Here is a 24,486-nt window from a genome sequence, read left to right as displayed (position 1 = left end):
CCCAACCATCTTCAGCTGTTTCATCAATAACCATCTCTCTGTCAAAAGTGGGATGTTCACTGATGATTGCACAATGTTAAGCACCATTCGCAACATCTCAGATACAGAAGGTGTCCATGTTTAAGTGCAACAAGATCTGGACAATTTCTAGGCTTGGACTGACAAGTGGCAAGTACTATTCCTGCCACACAAAGGCCAGGCTATCACCATCGTCAATAAGAGACAATCTAACCATTGCCTTTTGAATTTCAACGGTGTTACAATCACTACATTCCCCGCTTTCAAAATCCTGGTCATTACGATTGACCAGAAACTCAACTGGACTCACCACGTAAACACAATGACTACAAGAGCAGGTCAGAAGCTAGGAATACTGGGCGAGTAACTCACCTCCTGTTCCCCAAAGCCTGTCCATTATCTACAAGGCACAAGTCAAGAGTGATGGAATACTCCTCACTTGCTTGGATGGGTGCAGCTCCAACAACACTCAAAAAAGCTTAACACTAGCGAGTTTTGAATAGATTTGTAGCTCAGGTTGAGGTTCTAGGTGTGAGTTTGCTCACTGAGCTGGAAGGTTTGGTTTCAGATGTTCGTCACCATACTAGGTAACTTCATCAGTGAGCCTCTGGTGAAGTGTTGGTGTTATGTTGCGCTTTCTATTAGTGTGTTTAGGTTTCTTTGGGTGTTTGGTGTTGCCATTTCCGGTTCTTTTTCTCAGAGATTGGTAGATGGGGTCCAAATCGATGTGTTTGTTGATAGAGTTCCGGTTGGAATGCCATTCTTCTAGGAATTCTCATGCGTGTCTCTGTTTGGCTTGTCCTAGGATGGATGTATTGGCCTTGTCAAAGTGGTGTCCTTTCTCGTCTGTATATAAGGATACTAGTGATAGTGGATCATGTATTTTTGTGGCTAGTTGATGTTCATGTATCCTGGTGGCTAGTTTTCTGCTTGTTTGCTATATGTATTTTTACAGTCCTTGCAACATATTTTGTAAATAACGTTTGTTTTGCTTGTTGTCTTTCTAGAGTCTTTTAAGTTCATTAGCTGTTGTTTTAGTGTGTTGGTGTGTTGGTGGGCTATCATGATGCCAAGAGGTCTGAGTAGTCTTAGTAAGAGGATTAAATTACAACTTCAGAGACGCAAACAAAAAGGATTTCTTAGCAGCCTAAGAAACAACACCGAAAGACAATGAACTCACAGAGGAAACCCAGCAAACTATCAGACCAACAGTTGCACCAACATTAAGTAGGAAAAAGGAAGGAAACACACTCAATACACAAGAAAAGAAAGCACTAGAAGGACTCAAAAAAGACAAAAACATTGTAATCCTACCTGTAGGCAAAGGACGCTTGACTGTCATTTTAAACAAATCAGACTTCTACAAGAAAGCGAATGCACTGCTTGCAAATACTGACACTTAGCAACTGGTGGCGATAGACCTGACCCCACAACTAGGGAACCGAATCTCACACTTACTCACAAAACTTAAGAAATCAGGAGAATTAAACAAGATAAACTTCCAAAAAGTAAAACCAGACGGTTCCAACAAACCACGTTTCTACGGACTACCCAATATTCACAAACCAGAAGCCCCTCTCAGACCCATAGTCTCACTACCTGGAACATCAACCTATACAGTTGCCAAGGAACTCCACAAAAGACTAAAATGCTTAGTAGACGACTCACGCCATTCCATTCACTCCATCCACAAACTCCTGAACACAATCAAAGATACCAAGATAGAAAAGGACGAAATAATGGTCTCCTTTGATGTAACAGCCCTGTTCACATCCATCAACATCAATCTGGCAAAGAAACACTGACTACACTACTAGAAGAACCAAAGACACAAACACCAGGCACCACCAACTTCGTCAGCAAGACAACATTGTCAAACTAGTAGACCTATGACTCATCACCCACTTCACTTTCAATAACAAGACCTACAAGCAAATCAACAGAACACCCATGGGATCACCGATATCAGGGTTCCTAGCAGAAGTAGTAATGCAGAGACTTGAACAAACAGCTGTCCCAACTATCCAACACAAACTTTGGTTCCGCTATGTGGATGACAACTTTGTCATCACTAAATGAAACGAATTAGGGGAAACCTTCAAGGCCATCAATAATATCTTTACTGGCATAAAATTCACAAAAAAGGAAGAAAACAACAACAAACTGCCATTCCTAGATGTCACAGTAGAGTGAACTATCAGTGGGGAACTTCAAACCAGTGTCTACAGGAAAACAACACATACGGACCAAATGCTCAACTCAGAAGCAATCATCCCAACACCCACAAACAGTGCTGCATAGGACATTATTTCAATGAGCCACCACACACTGAAGCACAGAGGAACTTCAAACAGTGAACAAAGTCACCTAAAAGTGCTTTCAAGAAGAATGGGTCCCCAGTAAACACAGCCCACTGATTTCTCAGCAACTAACCTAAACAAACAGACAAAAAGCACACAGAAACCCTAGCCACTTTAACTGACATCAAAAACATCTCTGAAATGACTACCAGACTACTCAGACCTCTTGGCATCATGGTAACCCACAAACCCACCTATACACTTAAACAGCTGCTAATGAACTTAAAAGAACCTATACAGACAACAAGGAAAACAAAATTAATTTATAAAATACAGTGCAACCTCGATTATCCGAACATCAATTATCTGAATTACGGATTATCCATGCAAGATCTCAAGGTCCCGTTAAAAACGGCATTAAGCAACTCAGCATTCATTTATCAATTAAACACCATTATGGCATGCATTGCCGTATAACCGAGAAATGTTCAATAACTGGCACTCATAAATTACTGCTTGTTTACGATTAGATTGATTATCCGAATGATCACTTATCCAAACAAAATACTCTCTGCCCGTCTCATTTGGATAATTGAGGTTCTACTGTATCTTGCAAGGACTGTAACAAACACTACATTGGACAAACAGGCAGAAAACTAGCCACAAAAGACATGACTCATATCACTAATGTACAGACTTATCCTTATGTACAGACGAGGAAGGACACCACTTTGACTGGGCCAACACATCCATCCTGGGAAAAGCCAAACAGAGACACGCATGAGAATTCCTAGAAGAATGGCATTCCAACCAGAACTCTATCAACAAATACATCGATTTGCACACCATCTATCAACCTCTGACAAAGAGAACCTGAAATGACATCACCAAACACCCAAAAGAAACATAAACACATGAATAGAAAGCACGACATATCACTGGCACTTCACTGGAGGCTCACTGTTGAAGTTACCAAGTATGGTGACGAAACATCTGAAACTGAACCTTGCAGCTCACTGAACAAATTCACACCGAGAAACTTACCGCTATCCAGGCCAAAGCAGCCCATTTGATTGGCACCACATCCACAAGTATTCACTCCCTGCACTACCGATGCTGAGTAGCAGCATTGTGTACTATCTGCAACATGCATTGCAGAAATTCACCAGAGATCCTCAAACTGCACATTCCAAACTCATGACCATCCTGAAGGACAAGGGCAGCAGATGCATGCAAGTTCCCCTTTAAGCTACTCACAATCCTGACTTGTAAATTTATCGCCATTCCTTCATTGTTGCTGAGTGAAAATCCTGGGAATTCCCTCCCGAATGGCATTATGGGTCAACCTACAGCAGATGGACTGCAGAGATTCAAGAAGGCAGCTCACTACTACCTTCTCAAGGGCAACTAGCAAGAGGCGATAAATACTGGCTGGCCAGCAATGCCCACATCCCACAAATGAATTTTTAAAACTGCCTCTACACTTGCTCTCTTAGTAGTTACTCTTGTGTCTGCTTGGATGCCTTATTTATGCTTTGACATTTCAGCCTGAACTTGAATACTTATGACAGTTAAGTTTTGCCTTTCTGATTAGTACGTGGCACATTGCATACACATCAACCAAATGGCTATGTCTCAGAGTCTAAGCGGAGTAGAACTCAGTCTAAATAAGAGACAGCCTTGAGTTGGGGACTCACAGCATAGTAAGTCTAGGGCAACACCAGTATCGGTCCAGGGCTTAGACCTGGTCAATCAACAGCTTGGAGTGGTCAGGGTGCCCATCTCATAACAGTCCAGGGGGTTGGCTGTTGAGAGCCCTGTAAGGACAATTCAGACGGTCTAAGGAGTCAGAGTAAGTCACTTGGGGAGTTACAAAGTGATCTGTCTGGGGTCTGGTCCCTCATCAGTAAGGGCTATCCATCTAAATTAGTCAAGAGAGTGGATTGCAGTGAATCCTGGGGATTTGCCCATTAAAATTTACAAGGGGTAGTTATAAGGTGCCACTACTTTGGTAGGGAAGCCAGGATATTGGAGGCAGCATGCTGGGATTCAGAGAGGATAACAGTTGTGAAAAGGTCAATTCAACATATAAGGGAGGGAGATGATAAAGCGTGGGAGGGAAAGGAGTAATGCGGGACGTAGGTGATCAACAATCAGTACAACTCTGGCTTTGATGGGAAAATGGTGTATTACTATGTCTGGAATGTCAATGCAGTATGTCCAAGACTCAGGAGAAGAGTACGGCAGATGAACAGTTAATTAAATAGGTTGGGGTAGGAATATGGGGAAGATCAAAGCCAAGTGGGGGTTGATAGGGAGGACAACCAAAAGCAAATCTGTTGATTTGGACTGGAGGGAGTTATAAAGAGAGGCTGGATAGGCTGGGACTTTTCTCTCGGAGTGCTGAAAGCTGAGATGTGAACTTATACATCTCAAAGTAGAGGAATCGAAAGCTAGAAGTTGGGGGTGAAAGGGGCAACTTTTTCGCACCAATAATGCTGCGTTTAATGAAATGAGCTGCTAGAGGAATTGGTAGAGGCAGGTACAAATACAAGATTTAAAAGACATTGGGGTGCTACATGGATTGGAAAGGTTTAGATGGATATGGACTAAATGCAGACAAATTGGATTAGTTAAGTTTGGGGTATGTAGTATGCAAGACAAGTTGGACTGAAGGGTCTTTTTACGTGCTGTGTGACTCTGTGATTGTTTTTGGGGCTGTCATTAGGCTGAGAGGTTGAGTGTGCAATGGAGGTGAAAACAGCAGCCACCACACTTCGAAACATTTCATTCTAAGAGGGATTTTCATGTGATGTGAGGCCCTGCAAATTGAAATAGCGTTAAATGGATGCCCACACAGTACAAGTGAAGGACACCTTAGGTTACAAAATCTGCATGTGAACCTTATGTACTAACCTGATGTGTGGACTACAAATTTTGGTCCCAGCACTCTCTGAATAGAATAGAATCCCTACAGTATGAAAACAGCCCTTTGGCCCAACAAATCCACACTGACCCTCTGAAGAGTACACCACCCAAACCCGTTCCCCATTACTCTACATTTACCTCTGACCAATGTGCCTAACCTACACATCCCTGAACACTATGGGCAATTTTGCACAGCCAATTCTCCTAACCTGCACATCTTTGAAATGTGGGAGGAAACTGGAGCACTTGGAGGAAACCCGAGCAGACAACGTGCAAACTCCACACAGAGGCTGGAGTTGAACCTGGGTCTCTGGTGCTATGAGGCAGCAGTGCTAACCACTGAGCCACCATGCCACCCTAAATTCTGCTTTGAATTGTTCATACATGGAAATAACCTGGTATGGTGAAAGTGAGGACTGCAGATGCTGGAGATTTGAGTCGAGAGTGTGGTGCTGGAAAAGCACAGCAGGTCAGGCAGCATCTGAGGAGCAGGAGGGTCTCTATTTCGGGCATAAGCTATTCATCAGGAATGTGGAGGAGTTGTGGGGGGCGGAGTGGGATATGGGTCTGGTGAAGGACTTTTGCCTGAAATCTGATTCCTGATGAAGGGCTTTTGCCTGAAATGTCAATTCTCCTGCTCCTTAGATACTGACTGACCTGCTACGCTTTTCCAGCACCACCCTCTCGAAATAATCTGGTGTGCCATTTGTTTGTTTTAATATTACTTGCAAGTTTACCCTCAAAATTTATTTTCTCCCTTTTTATTATTTTTTTTGTCATCTTCTGTTAGTTTTCAAAACTTTCCCAAATCCATTGATCACTGATCTTTGCCATATTCTATAAAGGCCCCATTTTATTCTATGTATTTTCTTTGAATATGATGTTTTCTTTAACTTCTCTGCTTAACCGTGGTAGTCTTGTCCCTTTCCTAGAATCCTTGTTCCTCACTAGGATATATCTTTGCAGTGTACCATAAACTATTTACTTAAATACTTTTCCCCAGTCGTCTTGTTGCTAAACTCCTTTCACAGTCCACTCCAGCCAGCTCTGCCCTCATTGCCTTGTAATTTTCCTTTTTAAAGCGGGTTGTTTCCAACTCAAGTTCTTCCCTCTCAAACTGAATGCTAAATTCTACCATGTTATTTTCAGTGTTTCCTCTGAGATCTTTTACTCTGGCATCATTTATTAAACTGTCTGATTACACATCACCAGATCCAAATTATTCTGAGGAGTTTTGAAGAAGGGTCACTCGACCCAAACGGTTGGCTGTGATTTCTCTCCATAGATGCTGCCAGATGTCCTGAGCTTTTCCAGTAATTTCTGTTTTTGTTTCCAAACTATCCTGATCCTTGGTTGGATCCATAACATATTGTTCAAGGAAACTGACCCGCTGACACACTGTATTCCTCATGGTTACCTCCGCCAATGTGACTATACTCCCGATAAAGCCCAGTTCTAAAAGCAATATGAAAAGCAAATTTCTCCCGAAAACCACATGGGTCATCACAATATCCAACACTGACATATTTTCAAGTCTTAATACTGCCTTGTTTAAGGTGCTTCAGGTTATAATTTCAGCAACATCATCGCCAGATACAAGGTCTACTTCTGTATATAATTCTAATGATATCCAGTACTACCATTTAGGCATGTTTTTGATAACCTGATCACATGACTATTTATGTGCTGTCAGAGCACCTGTTCAGCATGAAGCAATGGATGTGCCACAACTTGCCAATTAACACTAGGGGTATTGAACCATCCCTTCACAATGATTTAATGATTCCCCACAGCTTATGGTCCTAATTAAACTCTTAACAGAAGGCTTCCATTTGAAAAGTGAAAAACTTACTGAAGAATCAACAATCTCTATTTAAAGTAATTTTCCTCCATCTCTAGCAATCTGTAATGAAAACAGTCATCACCAAGGCTGTAAATTTCCAACTGCAGTATCACTTAACTTCGTTCCACCTTAAATCTTTATTCATGTATTTGTCTCTGTAGACTCAATCATTCTATTTTATATATTTTTACCTATCATCTTACAATCTCTAAAACTCTGTGAAAAACATGGATGCCTTTGTCCAGTCCACCTTCAGTTTTGACGGGAGATCCTTAGTTTTCACCACCACTGTCCTTGGCATACTTCTTAAATCTCCTTGTATCATATTATTTCAAAGTTTTCTTTTGACCTACCTACAGCAAGCTTTTCATTACTTGTCACTTATCCATTTATAGTTTTCTCTTTTGATTTTTGAATTGATCTTGGGATCTGTATCTGTTAAAGGTGGTAGATAAATACAAATTGTTGTTCTGTCAATTAAAAGAAGTTACACAAAATTCCACAGATGAATTGTAAATTAGTTAAATGAGTGATTATTTTGCTTTTGAGGTTGACTGATGGAAGAATTTGTTGAAGACTGGGAGGATTTCTTGATTTTTATTAACTTGTTCTTTGCGATTAATGTTCTCCTTGGCAAGCAGATGAAGTTTAGTTTCTGCCTAAAAGAGAAATCTGTTTTTATTTTGATTGCTATGGATGTTGCAAGAATGCTGTTAATTTTCTATTTTTAGGGAATTGTGTCACTTTGTCTGGTGTTTGAGACACTCGTTCAGACCTACCTTCCTCAACTCTTCTACCATTTGCGCGAAATTGGAGCACAGCCGTAAGTATTTACATTGAAGATTCTATCCATAGTGGTTAAAAGTTTGCCAATTTTTTTTGAGAAAAGGTATTTCAATTTTGTTCTGAAGAAGAGTCATTGGACCCAAAATGTTAAATCTAATTCCTTTCCACAGATGCTGCCAGACCTGCTGAGATATTTTTAGCATTTTCTGTTCTTGTTGCTGATTTCAACCATCCACAGTTCTTTCGGTTTTTTGTATCAATATTAGCCCTTCTTGTCACTGAGGTCCTGCTAGAGTCTAGGTAAAGATAGATGCAATGTATTCATTTAACACCTCAACCATCCCTCTTGCCTCTAAGTGTCAATCCCTTTTCAGTCCCTAGTTGGCCATATTCCACCTTTTACCACCTTGATGTGCTTTTGAAAGATTTTGGGATTTCCTTTTATGTTAGCAATTCATCTTTCTTCATAATCTCTTTTTGCTTCTGGTGTTTGCATTTAAATCTCCCTTCTGCATTCAGCCTGGTTCACAATTTTATTTACAATCTGACATAAACGATGTGGACTTCTTCGAGCTGCAAATTCTCCAAAGATATAAACTGAGCTACCTACTCAAGCTCTGTCTCTTTTTACAAAGTATGTTAACCATACCTTGAAAGAGGCCTTCAAGGCCAATGAGTGACAAGTCACTGAAGTATTAAAGAGAGAATGTTTTTTGGGAATTGGCAAAGTAATACATTTTCTTAGGGTAAAATTGTGTACCTAAATGGCAAACTGTTTAATCAGGGAGAAAAGAGGGAAGTTTTAAATGTACTTGGTAAAGATGGTAGCTGTGTTTGCTTCTGCAATGAAAGTTTCACTAGTGTTGCCAGTGATCCTTTACCAAAGTTATATGACAGTGTCCTGCCAAATTTTCAGCTGTGAATGTCGCAGGTTATTCAACGTGGAAAGAGCATCACAATCATGCCAGATGCTGTCATCATTCACACATGCATTCACTGCAGGAATCTGGATATTGAACTGAAACTTGAACCTTGATAGATTTATTTAGCCCCAGCTGCTCAAGAAAACAGGCTACAGCCTGTGTTATGAAAATTGGCTGTTTTGGATACATGTCCTTCATCAGAACTCAGTCCGAATGTTTAACCCAAAATTCTGATCTAATGCTAAATAATACTCTTATGTTACCTCCTTCAATTTGGCGATTGTGGAAGCCAGCTATGACAAAGGATGGAAAAAAATCAGTGTAAAGATCTTTGGTTAAGCTGTTATGATCTCAGAGTAGACCATCACTTTTACAGTTATGATCCATAATGATATGACTATATGTCAGGATCTGATTAGGGACCACTAAACCTTAGAAGGTGACATCCAGGAGAATAAAGCCACACAATCTCTCAGTTTTGTACAAACAACATTGCTTTATAGTACAAGCTATGACAGCAATCCAGTCTACAATAATGTATAATTTATTTCTACCACTGAGAATTGACCCAGATTTCTTAGCAACTCTTCCCAGACCTTAGTGACATGAGGGGTCATCAAATCTCAATAAACTTAATAAAGGATTACAGTGACCTGGCCTTGAAACTTCAAGAGTGATTCTGTCATGGACTGCCTGTAAATTGTTCCTTTTTTTGGTTGATGACCTTCTGGTCTTGGGTTTAGGTTCACCTTAACTCTGAAACTGCACTCTGGTACTTATTCACCAGCATAATTCCAGATTTTCACCAACACCTAGCTTCATAAAGTTAGCTCTGTCCAAGGGATTCCCCTAAATTCTAATCTTACGCGCTTGTATGAAGGAAATATTGCTTGTGGTTTCTCAGCCCTCATTCTCTCAGCTGTTCTGAAGTATTAATGCTCCCAGGTTTCTTCTGAGCCCCTCACAACATCTGCCAAGACACAGCCAGAAATCTTCTCACTTTCCCAGCTCTCCAGAACTGTTTCTAGGTCCTGATTAAACAGAGCTAGTCAGTCGTTCTTGATTTCTTCCCTGTACAACAATCAGCGTTTCAAACACAATCTGCCCCTGTTTTAGTTCAACTGGAGCTGCTTTTCAGTGACCCCTAAACTGTCCTAAGTGACGTATAAAAAAAATTGCAGTAAGCCCCTCCCTTTGGTAGGGTACAATTGTATGTTAACATTTAACTGTTCTCACAGAACGTTTGAAATAGGTTTCATCATAATATGCATAAATCCTCAGTGCGAAACGTCGAATCTCCTGTTCCCTGGATGCTGCCTGACCTGCTGTGCTGTTCCAGCAATAAAGTTTCAACCTTCATCATAATATGCATAAATCCTCAGTGCAATTCATTGCTATTAGAATACATTTCCCTTTGGTGGTTAAAAATGGACATTGCAAGCATTTGAATACTAGATAAACTACTGACAACCTTTGAGTGGTTTTCCAATTAGTGTTGGCTGCGATTCAATCATAGAGTATTGCTGGTTTACTCCAACATTATCTTCACCCAGTGGTCTCACACACATTAGGATAATGATCAGACCAAGGAACCCTGGATGATTCTTACCCTTCAACCTCAGAACACTGGGACCAAAACAAGTGCCCTGTAATTATTGTGAGAAAAATCAGCTAATGCAATATAGACAGAAGATAATCTAGACATCAACGTCTGCATGGGTTGCTACTGAACCACCAGGGAGTTTTGTTGTAACGTGTATCGGGTGATGAATGTTCACATAAATTTCTTCTATCATGAAATGTTGGCCTGAATTCATGAACTTATTTTAAAAAAAGAGATAGACAGCATTAAAATTACACTCTTAGATTCTGATTTCAGTCTGGTGCTCATGCAGCTTGCCTTATGTGACATTCTGAATTCAATGTTCCTTTCATATCTTTTTTTTTCCAGACTTCGAATATCATTTAAGTGGATGGTGAGGGCATTCTCTGGGTACCTAGCAACTGATCAGCTCTTGCTTCTTTGGGATAGGATTCTGGGATACAACTCACTGGAAATTCTTGCTGGTATGGGTACAAAGAAACTAGCATTCTTTGAATTGCGCTTGTAATTGTACACCCGAGCTCCAGCAAGACACATTTGGTATGTTGTTCTGGCTGATTGCCAGTAGAGGGTGTTACATCTTTGCACAGTTCACTGAGTGTCTTTGGTAACAGCAACTAGTTTCTGCATGAATAATGAAAAATTGTGAAAAGGCCTGAATGTTTAAAAAGAATCATAATTGGCCTAACATATTGCCTAAATAATTTTCCAATCCATCACAGCACTGTTCCTTAATTGGTTTTCTTAATATTATTTTTATTTCTGTCTTCTCAAATTGATAAATTCATTCAGATAAGGTATGGTAAAATTGATTATGGCTTATTTACAATGCAAAACCAGCACTATGCCATCAGCATGCACCTAATCCCTGTCTTGGATATAAGTTGTGTTTTCAAGGTGGGCTATCATTGTTTGCTGTGTTTCCACAGACAACTCGACCACTTTAAATCGATGACTTTTGGGCAGTAATCTCACTGTTAGTGACCCTTAGGTAAAGTTCGAGAAAGAATGGTACTGTTGCTTTGTGGGAGCATTCCTGCTTGGCATCTGCTCTGCTCATTGCGCTCCAATTTCTACAAGGACTATTTTGATATTTTACAAAAGAAAGTACCTTACTGATGTGACAGTGGTGAAGACAATGGAACTTTTCCTGTTGATCATTTCAAAGAAAATGCATCAGAGAAACTATGGAATATAAAATCCTGTTTAATTCTTTTGCCAACGTTATTCCCTAGGAATACAAACCTTCACCGGATATTAGTTAAGCAGCTCTGGAGCATTGCTACTGTGCTGACTTAACTCATTTTGATAGGCATGCATATGTGAAAATAGCTTTGATATTTATTTACTGTATGCTATTGGTTACATTAAGGGACAACAAAATACACCAATCAGTAGGCTACCTAGGTACTTGGTTAGCTGGACATTTTTAGATACTGCCCTGGAGAAATGTTAACTCTGTTTAATACAGTTTGTTTTATTTCAGTATTAGCAGCTGCTGTATTTGCTTTCAGAGCAGAAAATCTAATGGAGGCAACATCACTTGCTACAGCTGAAGTAAGGAGTTCTAATTTCATTGTGGAATAGAGTGTGCTATACTTTTTTATGGCTGGGCTAGAATTTTGGGGAACAGTTGTTGCCACTCTCCATCAGATAATTGTAAGAATGTGCTAATTATTAGCTCAGGAGTGAACAGTGCAGATTGGCAACATCTGCTTCTTAGGCACTTGGTATCTTAGAAGTCCAATATATTCTGTGGTGTGCTGCACATTTCTGGTACAAGTTGTACTAGAAGCCACATTAGTGAGAGTGTTAGTACAAAAACATTGCATTCCCAAGGAAAGAATGCACACTAGGCAGCTCATGACATTATTCAATGCCGTACTGATGTGAAGCCAGTGCTACCATTTTGGAACTCAGCACTTCAGCTAATGCTGTCTCATGATTACACATAGCTGAACATACCTACAGCAATGGAAAGGACCTCCTACCAGTACTAATAAAGAGATTGACTACTTTCAGGTTAGTTGCCAAGTGATTTCAGCTAGCTGTTACTACAGTTACACAAGTGTTTTGATTGTTTATAATTTTTAAAATTGTTCAAGTCTATAGGGAATGGTGTGACAGGCACTGAAGTCTAGCAATTGGTACTTTCGCAGATCGCCATGATAAGTAACATCCCTTCCTGGAGGAATGACAGTGACTCTGTTAAGCCCGAACCTGCTCATCATTCTTAGGATGACAACATTCATTCTCTCATCACTGTCATTCTGTCAGCCAGGCCAGATTGTTGTCGTGCAAACTTCTCAATTTTGTTCTTAAAACCCTACCCCCTCCAAAAGTCAGCAGTCATCATCCAACCTCTTTGTAGCCACTGGATAGCACCATGCAGGAACTTTGTCCCTGTGTCATGTCCCTAGCTTGACTTCAACGTTTCTGCACAAACGATTTGCCCACAAATATGGATGCAGTAGTGGGTAATTCCCCTTGCAATACAACATGACTGGGAAATTGAACAGAGGTGATGCAGAACATAGCACATCACTAGGAGTTAAGGAGGAGAAGAAGAGATTTTAGCTGTAGGTCATATTTGCCCAGCGTATTCAGGTCCTCGTGATTGACTCTTATGGCACAATGGTAGTTTTTCTACTTCTAAGCTCAAGGCCAGGTTTCAAGTAAAACCTGCTGCGAAGATGTGTTATTGCATCTCTTATAACAGGTTAATGAGGACTGTGCACTTTCTGAGGGCTCTTGTGGTGCAGTGGGAGTATCCCTGCCTCTCAGACAGGAGGCCTGGGTTCAAGTCCTATCTGCTCCAGAGGTGTGTAATAACATCTTTGAACATATTTAAAAATCACACAACACCAGGTTATAGTCCAACATGTTTAATTGGAAGTACTAGCTTTCGGAGCGCTGCTCCTTCAGGTGGTTGTGGAGTATAAGATTGTACTACACAGAATTTATAGCAAAAGTTTACAGTGTGTTTTAACTGAAATTATATATTGAAAAAGACCTGGATTGTTTGTTAAGTCTTTCATCTGTTAGAATGACCATGTTGGTTTCCGTTCTTTCATATGTAAAGCACAAACATTTTTGAAAGTTAGATTCTCAAGTGTGATTTTTAACTTTATACACCCCAGTCCAACACCAGCATCTCCAACTGGGCGCCACGGTGGCTCAGTGGTTAGCACTGTAGCCTCACAGCACCAGGGTCCCAGGTTCGATTCCAGCGCCAGACTGTCTGTGTGGAGTTTCCACATTCTCCCTGTTTCTGCATGGGTTTCCTCCGGGTGCTCCGGTTTCCTCCCACAGTCCAAAGCATGTGCAGGCCAGGTAGATTGGCCATGCTAAATTGCGCATAGTGTTAGGTGCGTTAGTCAGAGGGAAATGGGTGGGTTACTGTTCGGAGGGTCGGTGTGGACTTGTTGGCCCGAATGGCCACACTGTAAGTAATCTAATCTAATCAAACCATCCCTGAACATGTTGATTAAACAAAAAAACTTGAAAAATTCATGGAGAAATTAGTTGACAGAACGACTGTGATGAAAGGCTGAATATTATTACTCTGAAAACAGAGCATGTTTATGCTCTGCCGAGTCACTGTCACTCCTCCAGGAAGGGACTTTAATAATCCTGGTAATCTGTTCAAGTACTGATTACTAGATTTTGAGAGGCTAAGACATGAAGAAACTGTAACTTTGGGATAGTTGCTGCTTGATCTGAACTTTGCACATGATCTTAGTGGAAATGATAAATTGTGAGGTATCAAGGGCTTTAAATTCATAAATCTAGGGGAGCGCTTCACAAAATGTACTTCAAAAACAAATTAAAGGCGAGAGAGCAGTGTAACAGTCAGAAATTATGCCTCAGTCACCAGAGGTAAATGAAAACTCAAAATTAATCCAGGAGAGATAAGTAAGGTATAGCTTAGTAAAACGTTAGAGCAAAAGGACAGAGCCTATAACCCAACTAAGCATTTTATATGCAAATAATGAGTAATTTAAATTAATTGTAATCACAAATTCTACATGGAGGTGATGACATGGTGGCCATTAATGAGATGACCAGAATTGGAAACTAGCTATGCTAGGTTTTAAAGTTCATAGGAAGGATGAGGTAAAAAGTAGACAGGGAGGAGCAACCCAAATGATTTAAAGATGAAACACATCAATGATAAGGGAGGATGTATAGAATAATAATCAGATCGTGAAGACTGTAGGTAAAATTAAGAAATTGGAAAGACTGCAGAACTGTAGTAGTTCTGTAGTTTAATTAGCAATGGGTTAAAGAGATATGGAGAACAGGCAGGAAAGTGGAGTTCAGGCCAAGATTAGATCAGCAATGATTGTGTTGAGTGGCAAGTGGGCTCAAGGGCTGAATTTCCACTTCTGATCCTAGTTCTTATATTCTAATGTGAGTTGTGTATATATCCCCGAATAGCACATGTGAAATAATAGATTGTATAATATAGAGAATAGATAAGTATGTTGTAAAGGCAAGTCAGTTTTAGTGTGTAATTTTAGCTTTCATATAGATTGTAATAAGCAGGCTAACATGTTAGAAAAGAAGTGAATATCTGGAGTGTATCCAGGATAGATTTTTCACAATAATATATTTTAGAACCAACAGGAGGGCTTGTTCTTTATTAGATTTAGTGATGAGTAAAAACCCAAATTTAGTTAACAGCTTTCATGATGTGTGAGCATTTAGCTGATAACAATCATAGCATAATTGAGTTTAGTATAGAGGAACCTCAATTATCCAGCATTCAATTGTCCAAACATTCGATTATTCGAACAAAATACTCCCCGCCCATGCCATTCGGATAATCGGGGTTCCTCTGTATACTGTTAGGTAGCACGTAATATAAACCAATTGTCAAGAGTCACTAAATAGGCAAGTGGCAGTATAAAACTAAAAGTAAAAGAATACAAAGGTGCACAAAATAGCACAGGCCTTGATCATTAGGAGAGATACAGAGAACAACAAAGGGTGACAAAACAGATAATAAAAGAAACTATGAAAAGATTTGCAAGAGGTGTCAAAATCAACATGCAAAAAAAAAAGCAATTATTGCAAAAGAGGGTATTTGGGAAGCAAATACTAGTTAAACTGCTAGTTCGGATACTGTCATGGGGAAATAGGAGACAAGTTGAATAATTACTTGGCATCAGTATTTAAAGTCGAGAAGGAGGTCAGCATTAACTACCTGTCCTTACTTTGTTTCTGAACATTTAGTGACCTGACAATGTCACTGGATTGGTAGACCAGAAGCCTCGGCAAATCCTCTGGGACACAGGATCAAATCCTGCCAAGGAAGCTGATGCAATTTATATTCAATTAATAAAAAAAAATGAAATCCAGAATTAAAAAGCTAGCTTAATGATGTCTATAAAACCATTGCCAATTGTTAATGGTGGCAATGTCATTGGATCAGCAATCCAGAGACCCAAGCCTAATGTCCTTGGGGCATGGATTTGAAACCTACCGTATCAGATGTTGAAATTTTAATTTAATCTGAAATAAAAATCTAGCCCATGTAACCATTGTCGATTGTTGAAAAGGAAAACCCAGTAGTGTTCACTAATGACCTTTACAGAAGGAAATCTAGTGTCTACACCTACAGCATTGTGGTTAACTCAACTGATAAATCAGTACTTCTCCATATTGAGCATACTTGGAGGCAGTGCTGAGGGTGACAAGTGCATGATGGAGTGGAGTACTTCAATATCTATAGCCAACAAGTGGCATGGTAGCAGACGAATTGGTCTAATCCGAAAGAACACAGCTGTCAGACTGCATTTGTGGCAAGTGGTGAGGGAACCAACAGGAGGAAAAGATCTATTTAATTTTGACCTTCGTAATCTACCTATTGCTGATGTATTTGTCCATGACAGTATCGGGAGGAGTGATAGTAACACAGTCACTAAGGAGGCCATGTCATATTGAGGGTACTGTCAAAATGCAGTGTGCTAAATGGGGCACACTTTGAACAAATTAATAACTCAAAATTGGACATCCCTGAGGTGCTGCGGCCATCACATTTTATTCATCCACAATTTGTAGTTTGTTTCGGCATATTCCCCATTCTCATATTACTATAAAGCCAGGAGATCAATGAAGAGTGCAAGAGAGCATGTCAGCAAAATGAGAAATTGCTCAGGTATGTCACATGCACAAAAAGCAGAACAAATTCAAACTGCCCATTCATCACCCTATGAGTAGTGTGTCATGACAGTGTTATCAAACAGCTCTTGCAAGCGAATAACCCATTCACTGTTGCACAGCTTAGATTCTCCCAGGGCCATGCAGCTCCTGACATCGTTATAGCATTGGTCCAAACATAGATGAGATAAGATGACAGTGACAACACTTGACATCAAGGTAGCATTTGACAAAGTATGGCATCAAGGAGTCCTAGCAAAACTGGAGTCAATGGTATGCGTCTAGCATGCTTTGCATACAGCAAGATGGTTGTTGGAGTCAGTTATTTCAGCTCTAGGACATCACTACAGGGGTTCCTCAGGGTCTTGACCTGGGCCCCGTCACCTTTGGGTATTTCATCAATAACCTTTCTTCCATTATAAGGTCAGATGTGGTGATGTTTGCTTATGATTACACCGAAACACAGCGGAGCATTGTGTGACAATGTGAACTTCAGAACTTTAATAACCTCATGGATTGAAAGAATCCGCAATAACTCTTTCGGAAATAAACTGTTTCCCAAGATGAAACGGGCAAGGAGAAGCTGTTACAAAGGAATTAAAAGTAACATGCTGATTAACTGAAATGAAGGAACAAACAAGCCATTTCTAGGGAGAGAAGAGATAAGACAGCAGATTTTTAAGCAATCTTATGACAAATGGAAAATTAAGTCTGCCTGTGGATAGAATGTCTTGAAGTAAAGGGGTTAATTGCAGGCAGACTGTTTCAAACAGTCAGTTAACTTCAAATGCAACAGGGAACATTGGAGCTAATTCTGATAAGGAGGCAAGCTACCAGATTTATGGTCTCCAAAAGAGTAATCATTGTTTGGGACAAAAGAATCTAAAGAACTGTTAATAATGTCACATCCCAAACTTAAAAGAGAGAAATGTATTCAAGAATCCAAAACCAGAGCAATTCAATAGCAGAATAACACTGCACAAGGATCGAACTCTGGACATTTCTAGAGACACTGTTGGTTGGAATCCTTGCTTTCTTATTTGAGGGTTGTATTTTGGTTGCAACGTGCAATGAAGTTTAAATCATTGTTTTAGTACTTGATTGTCTAGGAGGTTTCTTAATAAGTAGCTAAAGTGAAGGTAACTTGTGGTGATTTACCCACAATAAGTGTGTACCATCTACAAGATACATTGTAGTAACTCATCTAGGATCCTTTGACACCACTTTCCAAATCTACAACCTTACCATCTGAAAGTACAAGGGCAGCAGTTGCAAAGGAACACGATCACCTGCAAATTTCCCTCCAAGTCAAATACCATCCTGAATTGGAACTATATCAATGTTCCTTTGTTGTTGCCTGATCAAAATCCTGGAACTCCATTTTTAATGTTTTGGGCAGCAATGGCCCAGTGGCATTATTGCTAGGCAATTAATCCAGAGACTGACACAATGTTCTGGGGATCTCGGTTCAAATCCCACCAAGGCAGATGGTGGGATTTAATAAAACAAAACTAGAATTAAGAGTCTAATGATGATCATGAAACTGTTGTTGATTGTTGGAAAAACCCATCTGGTTCACTAATGTCCTTTAGGGAAGGAAACTGTCACCCTTACCTGGTCTAGCCTATATGTGAGTCCAGACCCAGATCAATGTGGTTATCTCTCAACTGCCCTCTAGGCAATTAGGAATGGGAAATAAATACTGGCCTAGCCAGCAAAGCCCACATTTCAAAAATGAATTTAAAAAAACATATTGGGGTTATCCCTACACCTGACAGAATTCAGCAGTTCAAGAAGGCAAGTAAACATTACTTCCTCCAGGGCAATTCGAGATTAGGAGTTAATGCTGGTCTTGCAAGAGATACCCACATCCTGTAAATAACTAAAACATAAAATAAAAATCTGATTTATTAAAGTATTTTAGCAAAGGAAATCTCCTATCCTTCACTGGAGATGTTCTAATATAGTTTTCCGAGATTTCAGGATTTAGAACTGGTTCAGTAGTTTGGAAAATGGTGCATGTCACTCTGTTATTTGAGAAAGGGAATCCAGAGACTTATAGATATTTTTATTAATCTGTTCAAATGTTTACAACCTCTAGAGCAGATGGAACTTGAACTTGGGCCTTCTGACTTAGAGGTAGGGACACTACCAAAGTACCACTATAGTCCCCTAAATCCTCACCACTGGTGGATCAGGTTCAGTGTAAACCTTGGGGTTTTTAAGTAGAGACATTTGGATGTGAACAAACTGTGATGGTCAGGAATCGAGAGAAGTCAATTGTTTGGAAGGCAACTATTCTCCTCGCTATATCACCATCGCTAAAAGACTCAAGATTCCTTCAAGTCAGAGTTGGACCAGCAGCCTAAAGATGTTGGTTTTATGATCCAGTACAGCCCAACTCCTGAGCTATCAAAGGAGAATCTTTTAAAAACATTCTTTATCCATAACCAGTCACATAGTGATTAGAGTTATAGAGATGTACAGCATGAAAACATGAAGGCATCAGATGAAGAACTTCATAAGAAATTTGGTTGAAATTGAAATCAAATTATTGAAGTGGTCACTTTATGGTACATAACTTTAAAATTGATGAAAAGAGACATGTTGCTGGAGCTTTTCTGGCTTGCCATCAGGACAAATGCAAAACTGCCAAATTTCAAACAAGCTCAGCAACTTATATGACAGACGAAAAGAGTGCCAGATACTGGTCCTGGCTATGTGAAATGCATCTTTTCTAGCTTTATAAGAACCATCATCCCCAAACTAGTTCCTGTTCCTCCTTCATACATCATCATCTAGCAATGCATTTATCAGCCTATTTCTGTCCTCATTATTTCATGGTCCTGGAGTAATCCAGAGATTGCTACCATTAAGATCCTATTTTTAAAATGTCTTTCTTAGTTCTCTAAAATATGACTACAGGTTCTCATCCCTCTTTTTGTCTCTATCATTTCTCCTGATTATGGACCACGACCTCTGGCTGTTCACCCTTCTCAGAGTGTTGGGCAGCTGCTCATTGACATCCTTGACCCTGGCACCAGGGTGACAACAAATCATTCTGAAGTCATGGCTGTGACCACAGGAACATCAGCTGTTCCCCAATGATTGAATCACCAACTGTTATTGCTTTTCTGTTATTCATTAGGTTCTACCCCAAGTCTAAGTATATCCTCAGAAATCTTCCAGAGGAATTTCAGAGTTAAGGAATATAAGGAGCAGAACATCTAATTGATCAGTTTGCTAGCCATTGGCTTCACCTTGAAGGTTTAACACAAATTTATATTTTCTTAGAGAAGCAAAATAACCTGGTCTGATGAAAGGTTACAGATCTAAATATTCTTTTTTTTTTCTTATCAGATGTTGGCACACCTGCTGGGCATTTCAAAATTTTCTATTTTAAGATTTTCATTTTGTGTAGCAATTTTAATATTAATAGCTGTTTTGCCTTGTGTACAAGGCCACGAAACTAACATTAAAATGCTAAAATCTATTAATTATCTAATTTCTGATACTGTTTTCTAATAGTAGTAATAGGCAGTAGTAATGGTACCTACAAACTTGGTACAAGTAGAGCTTAGTATTTTGGTGTTTTGCTGTTTGGTAAATTAAATCAACATTTTTGTTCCTTTTACAGGCTGTACTAGCTGATCTTTCTACATTGAAGGTCATGCCTCTTCTACAGCTTTTCCTATTTGCAACTTCCAGTTGAACTATTACTTACAACGATCAGAAGTCTATATACAATCATCTTGTCAGTTCTTTACCATATCATAACAGTACGATGATGAGCCACTTGGTGCCTACATGAGAAAATGAAAGAAAATATATGCATGTGGATCATGGACCTGCCTTCAATTTAAATTGAAAAGTTGAAATTAATGATGATCAAAGTCATGGATGATGACCCCTTGTATAGCTTGACACAGCAACAGACTTAGCTGGTGTGTAATTAATAATAACACTTGCTTGTAATAAATAAATTGAATTGAAACTCATTTTTTAGTTTCTTTTTAAAAATGTATATGAGATGATAGTTTGGAACAGAAAGTATTTATATTAATTAACATTTACAAGGGTACAGTGCTGAGTGCGCTGTTATGCACTCTTGCTATTTCATAGGGTTAGTTCCTTTTATAATTGATCATTCTGTGTTGCTAAACAAATAATGTCTTAAAATGCAATTCATATTTATTCTTTTATGTGACTAAAGCCAAACATGGAAGCAATTTAATGTTTGAAAAGAATTGGCATGTTTTACAAATGTGCATTTCCAAAGCTGTTTTATTTAAAAGAGAATAGCTGTAATACCCTTGGATTCTATAATTGAAAAATGATACTTTTTAAAATTGTTTCTTATATGAATTTTTAAAATATATTTACACATGAAAAACAAAACACAAGTACCCCTTTAGATACCAAATTCAAACATTTTTCGTTATGTTCATATACCTCTTCAAGACAACTGGGATTTGGGAAGTGAGCCAAAGTCATCAGCCACTCTCTGCTGTGCTCGAGCAGCCAGGTTGCTGGTGGCTGACATATATAAGTTTCTAGTTCATGGAGATCATCAAGAATGTTGATGACACTGGACTGAAATGATGGCACTGTTCAACTGTTGGGGATGTTGGCTGAACACTTCTTATTCAAAACAATTGTGATCTGGTGCTCATGACATGACTGTTAGTTGTTAACTTGTTAGTTTAAGATTTGGATTACCGGCCCTATTCTCTCCCTAGTTACCCTTTTGTCCTTAATGTATTTGTAAAAACTCTTTGGATTCTCCTTAATTCTATTTGCCAAAGCTATCTCATGTCCCCATTTTGCCTTCCTGATTTCCCTTTTAAGTATGCTCCTCCTTCCTTTATACTCTTCTAAGGATTCACTTGATCTATCCTGTCTATACCTTAAATATGCTTCTTTTCCTTAACCAAACCCTCAATTTCTTTAGTCATTCAGCATTCCCTATACCTACCAGCCTTTCCTTTCACCCTAACAAGAATTTACTTTCTCTGGATTCTCGTTATCTCATTTCTGAAGGCTTCCCATTTTCTAGCCATCCCTTTACCTGCGAACATCAGCTCCCAATCAGCTTTTGAAAGTTCTTGCCTAATACCGTCAAAATTGGCCTTTCTCCAATTTAGAACTTCAACTTTTAGATCTGGTCTATCCTTTTCGGGCGGCACGGCGGCACAGTGGTTAGCACTGCTGCCTCACAGCGCCAGAGACCTGGGTTCAATTCCCGCTTCAGGCGACTGGCTGTGTGGAGTTTGCACGTTCTCCCAGTGTCTGCGTGGGTTTCCTCCGGGTGCTCCGGTTTCCTCCCACAGCCCAAAGATGTGCAGGTCAGGTGAATTGGCCATGCTAAATTGCCTGTAGTATTAGGTAAGGGGTATGGGTGGTTTGCGCTTCGGCGGGTCGGTGTGGACTTGTTGGGCCGAAGGGCCTGTTTCCACACTGTAATCTAATCTAATCTAATCTAATCTAATTTTCCATCATTATTTTAAATCTTATAGAACTATGGTCGCTAGCCCCACAGTGCTCCCCCACTGACACCTCAGTCACCTGCCCTGCCTTATTTCCCAAGAGTAAGCCAAGTTTTGCACCTTCTCTAGTAGGTACATCCACATACTGAATCAGAAAATTGTCTTGTACACACTTAACAAATTCCTCTCCATCGAAACCCTTAACACTATGGCAGTCCCAGTCTATGGAAAGTTAAAATCCCCAACCATAACCACCCTATTATTCTTACAGATAGCTGAGATCTCCTTACAAGTTTGTTTCTCAATTTCCCTCTGACTATTAGGGGGTCTGTAATACACCCAATAAGGTTATCATCCCTTTGTTATTTCTCAGTTCCAATAAGGTTATCATCCCTTTCTTATTTCTCAGTTCCACCCAAATAACTTCCCTGGATGTATTTCCGGGAATATCCTCCCTCAGCACAGCTGTAATGCTATCCCTTATCAAAAATGCCACTCCTCCTCTCGTCTCCCTTTCTATCCTTCCCATAGCATTTGTATCCTGGAATATTAAGCTGCCAGTCCTGCCCTTCCCTGAGCCATGTTTCTGTAATTGCTATGATATCCCAGTCCCATGTTCCTAACCATGCCCTGAGTTAACCTGTCTTCTCTGTTAGGCCCCTGGCATTGAAATAAATGCAGTTTAATTTATTAGTCCTACCTTGTCCCTGCCTGCCCTGACTGTTTGACTCACTTCTGTTCTCAACTCTATCAGTCTCAGATTGATCTCTTTCCTCACTATCTCCCTGGGTCCCAACCCCCCCACCTTACTAGTTTAAATTCTCCCGAGCAGCTCTCACAAATTTCCCTGCCAGTACATTAGTCCCCTTCCAATTTAGATGCAATCCGTCCTTCTTGTACGGGTCACTTCTACCTCAAAAGAGATTCCAATGATCCAAAAATGTGAATCCTTCTCCCATAAACCAGCTCCTCAGCCATGCATTCATCTACTCTATCCTCCTATTCCTGCCCTCACCAGCTCGTAGCTCCGGGAGTAATCCAGATATTACTACTCTCGAGGACCTCCTTTTTAAACTCCTGCCTAACTCTGTAATCTCCCTTCAGAATCTGACCCTTTTCCCTTCCTATGTCGTTGGTTCCAATGTGGACAATGACCTCTCCCCCATGAGAACATTCTGCACCCTCTCTGAGACATCCTTGATCCTGGCATCAGGGAAGCAACACACCATTCTGATTTTTCGCTGCTGGCCACAGAAACGTCTGTCTGTACCTCGGACTAGAGAATCGGCTAACACAATTGATCTCTTGGAAACTGATGTACCCCTCGTTGCATTAGAACCAGAATCCATACCAGAAACTTGGCTGTATGTGCTACGTTCCCCTGAGAATTCATCGCCCCATACATTTTGCAAAACAGCATACCTGTTTGAAATGGGTATATCCATAAAAGACTCCTGCACGAGCTGCCTATCTCTCTTACCTTTCCTGGAGTTAACCCATCTATGTGACTGTATCTGAGACTTTCCCCCCTTCCTATAACTGCCATCCATCACAATCAGTTCCTCATTGCTTCTAACTGCCTCTCCAACCGATCCATTTGATCTAATAAGATTAACAGCCAACAGCATTTATGGCAGATATAATTCACAGTAACCCTTAAACTCTCTTTAAACTCGCACATCTGACAAGTACATATCACTCTATTAAAGGTCATTTTTGCTCCTTCACAATCTACAGACCCAGAAAATAACACCGTCTTATTCCTCTACAAACACTGCTCCAGGTTAAATTAATAGTTATGGCTTATATTTTAAGTTTAATGAAGAGACATATCTCCAAAAACACATAATCAAGAAAGAACCCACTCTACTCACTACTGCCGATTCTCTGTAGGCCACACCTAAAAAACAATTAACTAATCTGATTCTGTGCTGTGAACTATGCCCAACAGTTCCTCCAAGATGAGTTGTGAATTTCAATGTTTTGCCAGATGCACTCCGATGTCCAGCGATACATGGATTCAAAACAGCAAAGGCAGTAACTGTGCAGGTTCATTCTCTGTCTCTTCTGCAATGACCTCACCATGTGCTTCCTTTGTCTGCTCTTCTCCCTTTTAATATTGCTGTTGTTTTGACTTTTTTTTCCAAAGTTCCAAAACAATGCAACAGCATATAAAACAGTCATTGCTGCTCCTTGAATTCGAGGAAATCACCTCCAGCTCCTAAAATACCTCAAAAAAGAAGCAGCTGTTACAGCCAGAAATTTTTCCCATCCTCCATCTTGGATTACCCATAATCCAATTATTTGTAGGTCATTCAGAAAGGGAGATTCAAACTAATTCTTATTCCTAGTCCTTTAAAGGACATATTAACACTGGGCCTGAGAACCTAGGAAGATATTTCACTGAATTATAAGTGTACAATTTCCCTTTAAT

At 39.9% G+C, this 24,486-nt stretch overlaps 1 protein-coding gene across 2 annotated transcripts in view; it reads left to right on the top strand.

The window, feature by feature from the left end:
* Nucleotides 1-20,560, top strand: part of tbc1d19 (TBC1 domain family, member 19) — a 141,044-nt gene extending 120,484 nt beyond the window's left edge. For both annotated transcript variants that reach the window (XM_043693542.1, XM_043693551.1), the window contains 4 exons: nucleotides 7,821-7,912; nucleotides 10,750-10,865; nucleotides 11,888-11,958; nucleotides 20,204-20,560. In XM_043693542.1, the coding sequence (XP_043549477.1) occupies nucleotides 7,821-7,912; nucleotides 10,750-10,865; nucleotides 11,888-11,958; nucleotides 20,204-20,278 (354 nt within the window). In that variant the 3' untranslated portion in view covers nucleotides 20,279-20,560. The remainder of the gene's footprint in view (nucleotides 1-7,820; nucleotides 7,913-10,749; nucleotides 10,866-11,887; nucleotides 11,959-20,203) is intronic.
* The last annotated feature ends 3,926 nt before the right edge of the window (nucleotides 20,561-24,486 follow it).

This window comes from Chiloscyllium plagiosum, chromosome 1 (assembly GCF_004010195.1).
Source record: "Chiloscyllium plagiosum isolate BGI_BamShark_2017 chromosome 1, ASM401019v2, whole genome shotgun sequence".
Lineage (NCBI taxonomy): Eukaryota > Metazoa > Chordata > Chondrichthyes > Orectolobiformes > Hemiscylliidae > Chiloscyllium > Chiloscyllium plagiosum.
This window is presented reverse-complemented; position numbering and strand designations above follow the sequence as displayed.